The 7,500-nt window shown below is 40.3% G+C and overlaps 1 protein-coding gene across 1 annotated transcript; it reads right to left on the minus strand.

Annotated features, from left to right (window-relative positions):
• Window positions 1–2,445: 2,445 nt before the first annotated feature.
• LOC135200035 (cuticle protein AM1159-like) lies at window positions 2,446–4,100 on the minus strand. The gene is made up of 3 exons (XM_064228269.1): window positions 4,023–4,100; window positions 3,121–3,323; window positions 2,446–2,823 (listed from the first exon to the last, which is right to left on the minus strand). The coding sequence occupies exons 1-3, from the start codon at window positions 4,029–4,031 to the stop codon at window positions 2,655–2,657; spliced, it is 381 nt and encodes a 126-aa protein (XP_064084339.1). The 5' UTR covers window positions 4,032–4,100; the 3' UTR covers window positions 2,446–2,654.
• Between the last annotated feature and the right edge of the window lie 3,400 nt (window positions 4,101–7,500).

Consider the following 7,500-nt stretch of genomic DNA (forward strand, 5'->3'; position numbering starts at 1 on the left):
AGTGCCCTCAGCGTACTTCATGCGGTGCACTGTATAGTCATTAACTCCTCTCAGTGTCCTTTACTGCACCTCCGTTCACATTCTCTTCCATCTTACTTTCCACACTGTCCTAATCATTGATTCATAGTGCAAATGTTTTGAGGTTTTCTTCATGGTACGCCTTTCTAATCTTTTTGCTGTCAATTTCCGTTTCAGCGCTGAATGACCTCATAGGTCACAGCGCTTGGCCTTTGGCCTAAATTCTATTTTATATTCTATTCGGCAAAACGGCAATCTGCAAACTCGATATAACGACAATCAGTAATGTTTTGGTGAATCGACGGATAGTACTCTCTCGGTAAAATGACAGCCAATGGTAGGTCGTTATATAAAACGACAATCGATAATCCTTCAGTATAACGAAGCCAAGTCGTCCTTCGACTTAACGACAATCTTTCGGTAAAACGACAGCCTGCCATCTCTCGGTTATCACGCATCCTGTCGGCATCTTGGGCCTCATTGTAACCCTTTGCCACTTCAAACTTTGCTCTTTAGGATGAGGTCGATATCATCCCATGCATAAGATGCCTAGTTTCTCCTCCTCCTCTTTTTCTCTTATCACCTTTTGCTCTCTATTTTTTATGCTTTAATTTCGAACTTTGTTCGTAAAAAAAAAGGAAAAAAAACTTAAGGTCCGTTACGAACGCTGCCTTCTACGCAAAGGCGTTCGAACAAAGCCTTTATATAAACCTCGGGAATACTCGTGTCAAGAAATTACAAAGATTCAAACTTGTAAAAGCTAAATTCGTCAAGCTTACAAAGAACGCATGAGAAACGGTAATCACCAGTTACCTTCATGAGCTCTTCCATTATCTGTTCTCTCTCTCTCTCTCTCTCTCTCTCTCTCTCTCTTTTTTTTTTTTTTTTTTTTTTTAAGTACAAGTTCTTCAGATCCTGGTTACCAAACACAGGACAGAACAGAATCAGAAGAGAAGGATGAATCGTGAATATTTTCAAAGCGTTTCAACTGAGTTTGTGAATGCTATAATGGATCTTATGAATATTGTTTCGAAGTAAACAGATTCTATGAATATCGTGCATTTTAAGTTCGTGCAAAGGGGAGAAACGAGACTAAAGGAGACGTAAAAGAGAAAATCGTGATTCAGAGCAAGAGTGGAAAGCTGTCAAAGTTCAAGTGTTGAAAGATAATTTAAAATAGACAAAAGATACATCCGCATAACTTCATAACTATGACTTGCGCTAAAGGACGCAGAACAATGGGAGATCTCCGTGTTTAAAATAATGGAAGAAAGGAATAAGTTATAAGAAATACAGCATGATTGAAAACGAAGCTGTAAAGAAACCATTCTAAAAATAAATAATAATTTACTTCTTTTTTCAATATGAATGAATGAAGGGAAGAAACATTAAGCCGATAGACTTGAAGTAAAAGTACAGTATATAATTTACAGCACTTGAAGACATTATAAGTTCTCAGTCATAATTTCGGCATTCGCGCAGCATAAAGCTAAAAGTCAAATTGAAGTATCTTAAGAATTGACCCAATATTCCTCTCCGTGGAAGTTTGCTAATAGAACTTAATATTCAAAACTGCCCAACAAATAACAGAAATTCCAGTTCAGAAGTATATATCACTTTCCTCTTGTCAAAATCAAATTGATTAGTTAGATGCGGCCATCTTTACTTTCCCCACTCATTGAATTCTTACATCTCAAAATTTTTTTCGTTAATTTCTCATTCTGTCCCTTGAGAATTCCACGTCATTATATTCTTCAATGAATGTTCAGCCAAAATATTACGGCCAACATTATATGCATTTCTAGCCCAGACCTGAAGAAAGCCAGGAAAAAGAAAATTGGTAAAAGAAAGGGGAGGGAACGTTATAAGACGGAGAAACCGAAAGCAGGAAGAGAATTCCAAAGACTGGAGGGGGGGGGGGGTGCGTAGGGTGGTAGCGCCGTCAGTCACCTCATGCTGTGCAATATAGGCATTACTTGAGGTTCTTTGTAGTGTCCCTTCGGCCTCTAGCTGCAATCGCCTTTCATCCGTTTTAACTGTACCTCCATTCATATTACCTTCCTTCTATCTTACTGTTCACCCTCTCGTAACAATTGATTCATCGTGCAACTGCTTTGAGGATTTCCTCCTGTTACACCTTTCAAACCTATTCACTGTCAATTTCATTTTCAGCGCTGAATGCCCTTAGTTGCCCCAGTGCTTGGCATTTATGCCAAAAGTCTATAAATCAATGGAAGTGGGGAGCAATAAAAAACGTTAAATCTTAAGAGGTTGAACAATTTCCGCAAAATAAGTGTGAGAAAAGTTTGCTTGACGGGAGTTACAAGGTTGGCCAGTGAGAAGAGGAATTCTCCCCTTTAGTGCAAAACCGAAGGTAATTCCAAGGAATTAAAGATACACAAAGCATTTTTTAAAAAAGATTTTTATTTATATTTGAAAACGTTTTCATGGCAGGTACTCTCCTTTGACGACAACACACCGAATCACTCGATAAAATCGCACAAAGAAAGGAACTGTTATCCGTAGTATTAATGATCTGTTGCTGTTCATGAGATTCTGGAAAGGAAATTCAGCCTCTGAAAAATCGGTGCTTGAAATCAAGAGAGGGATGAGAGATGGTCATCAGGGCTTAGTAATCACTCGAATGTAATCCCGCGGGCGCGCTGCTCCTCGGCGATGCGGATCTGCTCGATGGCGTGGGCGGGGAGTGGGTGCGGGGTTGGGATGAAGGGGGACTCGGCGCGGAAGCCGTTTTCGTCCGCGACGTAGCGGACCTCAGCGAAGGATCCGTCGGGGAGAGGGAACCTGTTGGGGAGAAAGGATGTCGAGAGAGAGAGTTGATTAATAAATTGAGAAATTGCAAGGTTAACTGACTGGAATGATGTCCAACAGTTTCATTTAATACATTGCAATGGAGCAATAACTGAAAAAAATCATTTTTCTTTTTTTTTTTTGCAACATGGAAAACAACGTCCTCTCTGAATACGGGTTTACGTGATTGTTGAAATAATCATATATCCACTCTCAAAATTGAACTGACGTAATGATGAAGAGCAGACAGAGAGAGAGAGAGAGAGGGGGAATGCAACATCCTTCTCTTACCTGAAGGATCCCTCCATGTTGGTCTGTCCCTGGGATCCCGAAAATCCCCTCCTGGATTCACTGATGCCGTTGTCGGCCTCGAACTCGTAAACGAAAGCGCCGTTGCCCAAATCCTGACGTTCGTCCCTCAGGATGGCCACCGGGTTCAGCTGTCCGAACTGGGGGGCGGCAACGGCCAGGGCGGCGAGGCAGGCGAAGATGACCTGCGTCAGGAAGGTGCCGTTATAGACAAGGTTAAGAGATGAAGATGATTTAGCTTCTTATCTATATACTTAATTTCGTGTGGTTTAGAGATCGAAATAATTACGTTAACCTTCAACGAGAAAATGTCGAATTTCTAGAAATAGTTGTACCTTGATGCCTACTTTACAAATGCGCCAAAATTTTATCCCCATTCTGTTTATGCTTGAAGACGTACATGTCGAGTTAGCGGTCGGTGAAGCGAAACTGTAATTGCGCTGAGTATCCCACCCCCATTGAAAGATCGAATAATGAGTCTCATTGAGAAGAATGAACAAGTGGAGTCAGTTGAAATGAATGACTACTACTATCAGAAAGCACAGAATATGCTTGTATCTATTGCCACCTAAAGGGATGTGAAGGAATTCCAACTGATGAGTAAGGTATGAATGACTTTTTGTTCAAAGTAAGCGGGGCTTTTACAGTGGAATGACGTGAATTACCCGAATTTATGACCCGATTACTTTCAGCTACAGCCGGTGTATTAACAGATTTGCATTGGAATATTAAATCATCACTAATGACATTTACAGAATAACTGTATTATCAGGATCCTGCTTAGACGAAACAGATAACGCCTAACACCCGGAACTTTGTCATTTGTGTAAACGAAGTTGAATAAAACCTCCTTCAGGAACTCTCTTTATCCTTTTCATACTCACAGACTTCATGTTGCTCGAGTGAATGTTCAGGAAGGACTCGTTCCCTTTGGAAGAAGACACCCTCTTATATACATCTCTTTTCCCCAACTCCACGGACGAGACAGGGCGACCGAGGTAATAAAAAAAAAAGACAATATGCGCCTTGCTCAGGCCTGTTCCTACACAAGGTCAAATACCTCTCTCTCTCTCTCTCTCTCTCTCTCTCTCTCTCTCTCTCTCTCTCTCTCTCTGCAATAGAAAAGGAGCATTTATACAGGAAAGGGGAAGATATTTTGATGGGCACAGCAACAAAAGTCCGCAAGGAAACCCTATTATTTTTAATTTCTCTCTCTCTCTCTCTCTCTCTCTCTCTGTGTGTGTGTGTGTGTGTGTAACAGAAAAGGAGCATTTATACAGGAAAAGGGAAATTATTTTGATGGACACAGCAACAAAAGCACTCAAACAAACCCCATTATTTTTCATTTCTCCCAAGAATTCTATGTTATATACTATTTGTCACATAGAAAAAATAGGCTTGGTATTTGTAAATGCCGTGAACACGTAAGTCAGGCATAGTTTATGATAATAAGAAAGTACAAGATGCAATTACGCTACATAAACAAGAAAAAATATGGACCAGTATAATTACTACAAGGAAGAGGTTCATTCAGAAAGAGAAAGTACATCATAGAAGTCCATATTTGTCCTTCGCGAAAGAACCATCAGCATTTCGTCGACTGCCTCAAAACATATAGTGGAACATTAACTTTTGTTCAGAAGGAGCACACTGATGTCTCCCAGACACTCAAGTCTTTCCGTACCATTTTTCGTTCATTCTGTATTCGCATTAGGCTGTAAGGGGGGTTCTCACTCTCTCCCTTTCTCTCTCGGGGTTGAAAGTATTCCACCTTTCACCTTCTGTAAGCATTCAGAAGCATATACCGTTTATGTTAATATTGTTTTCGCACGAATATATATATATTATATATATATATATATATATATATATATACATATATATATATATATATATGTATGTATATATATATATATAGTGTGTTATATATATTTATATATCTGTGTATATATATAAATTAAGTATATCTACTATACGCTTATTTTCACCTTTTAGACGGCGATTGCAGATGGGTACTATCTTCTGGTTCTGAGCAAATCTTTAGCAGTGAAGCTAGTAGAACCGCTCCCTCATTTGTTAGTGCAAGCAGACAATGGCGCTCGTTAATCTCTGGCAGACTAGCGGGCGGTAGATCCGGAAACAATCTATGGACTTGGCAATCGTTAGTCGAACACCGTAGCACTTAAGCCAGCGCTCAGTTCGGATGTTTTTGTTTATATACATATATATGAGTGTGCGCTGTTTCTCTGTATGTGCAAGTTCTCACTCGTTCCCTTTGTCTCTTGGCTTTGAAAGTATTCAACCTTTTCATCCTCTCGCTCAGCATTCTGAAACATGTATACTGTCTGACCAGCTGTTACCTGTTACCGAGCACCAGTGTCTGCTTGCACCATATGAAGGAGCTGGTTCTAGTAACTTTACTGTTAGAGATTTGTTCAGAACCTGACGATGTACCCTTTTGGCACCAGCCGTCTCAAGCAGTGTGCCTTCGGCCCCTAGCTGCAACCACTTTCGTTCCTTTTACTGTACTTCCTTCCATATTTTCTTTTTTCATCTTACTCTCCACCCTCTCCTAACACTCGATTCATTGTGCAACTACGAGGTTTTCCTCCTGTTACACCTTTCAAACATTTTATTGTCAGTTTCCATTTCAGCGCCGAATGACCTCATTGGTCCCATTGCTTGGCCTTTGGCCTAAATTTTATGTTCAACTGAACCACCGTCTGAAAACTGGAAACACACTCACGCATATTATACATGTAATATATATATAGATTGATATATATGTATATTATTATCGATTTATTTTGATACAAGCACTGGAAGAGTGATTAACAATGTATTTGAATAAATTTGATACACAAGTAAAACAAAAAAAAGTGAATAATAAAATATAAATGTTGAAATACCTTTGCTGCGGGAAAACCACAAGCTTGAATAAGACTTAATAGTTGAGACAGGCAGGATTATTTCGGTAGAAGTGAGGTTGTTGATCCTGTGATGAAAGTGAAGGCGACCACTGATTAAGCTCATTACCACGCACCTGGGATGCATTCGGTTCTTTCCGAGGAAACTTCCTCCAGAAAATATCGATTCTAATGTTTTTCTTTTATTTTCTCTCTCTTAACTGGATTTTGATGGCTCGTCCTTTTAGCAGGGACCCAGATTAATGTTGTGACCCATCTACCTCTGTCCAGTACTCCCTTCTCCCTCATATCATTTCTAATGCAATCTCCTCACCTCCACGTCCATTACTTCTCTTCTTCATGTGTTGCTCTTCTCTTCTCATCAGGTGGCCATACCATCTTAACCTTGCCTCTTGACTTTCTTTGATGCTTCAGTGACATTTACTGTACCCCTAATATGTTCATTTCTAACCTTGCCCTTTTTGGTTACTCCACCCATCCACCTAAGCATCCTCATCTCGGATACGTCCAAGTTTCTACTCTCTGTTTTCTTTAGTGGTGCTGCTTCCAATCCGTATGTCATTGCTGGTCTGACCACTGCCTTGTGCACTCTGCCCTTTAATCCTATAGGGACTTTCCCATCACATATGACACCAGACACCTTCCTCCGTTTGTTCCAACCACAATGAATCCAGTTGTTTATTTCCTGGAGGGGAAGCTTGAAAGATGGAGATATGCCTTGGAGAGTAGAGGTTTAAGGATAAGCAGGAAAAAGACAGAATATATGACAACCGAATTGGATGGCGACCAACAAACAACAATCAAATTAGGCGGAGGAAACATGAAAAGGGTCCATAAATCCAAGTACCTTGGCTCAGTGATTGACAAAGAGGGGAACATGGAAGAGGAAATTGACATGTGACCGAAATGTCACTCATTTGTCAAAATTCCTGGCCCCTTTGGTTGTGTCGTCCAATGCGCTTGTGCTCAGATAATATTAGAGAATAAGGAAGAACCCATTACGAATTTTATTCCCATTTTTCAAACGGTTCCTTGACTATCGGACTGATATTGTCCAGAAAAATACTAAGCCTGAAATTCATACGTTCTTTTTCGGAAATCCCCTTGTACGTATAAAAGATTAATTTTAACTTAACCCGCTTTAATTTTCCAAGTTCCAACATGTTTGGGATGACGCTGCCAGACCCGTGTTCGTCCCCAACGGTGGTTGCTACACCCCACACTAAAGCATCGTTCGTTTACATTATTTAATGATTATGTCAACAAAGACGCAATCAGATGAAGCAGACTGCATCCCTAATCCTTTGCACTGCCTGGGAATCAACCCCAGCTCCTCTCGGCGCTGGAGAAGGTATCCTCGCCACCGGATCAGTCTTCGCTTTTGAACTCTGATGTTCGTGTAATTGCAACTTCAAAAGTTCACGCGAAGATGCAA

The sequence above is a fragment of the Macrobrachium nipponense genome, chromosome 26, assembly GCF_015104395.2.
Source record: "Macrobrachium nipponense isolate FS-2020 chromosome 26, ASM1510439v2, whole genome shotgun sequence".
Taxonomy (NCBI): Eukaryota; Metazoa; Arthropoda; class Malacostraca; order Decapoda; family Palaemonidae; genus Macrobrachium; species Macrobrachium nipponense.

Bases quoted from the DNA above. Each gene is read 5' to 3' on its own strand.
- LOC135200035 (XM_064228269.1), bottom strand. The intron at 2,824-3,120 runs GTAAGAGAAGGA...TCTCCCCAACAG, and splicing joins AACATGGAGGGATCCTTCAG to GTTCCCTCTCCCCGACGGAT.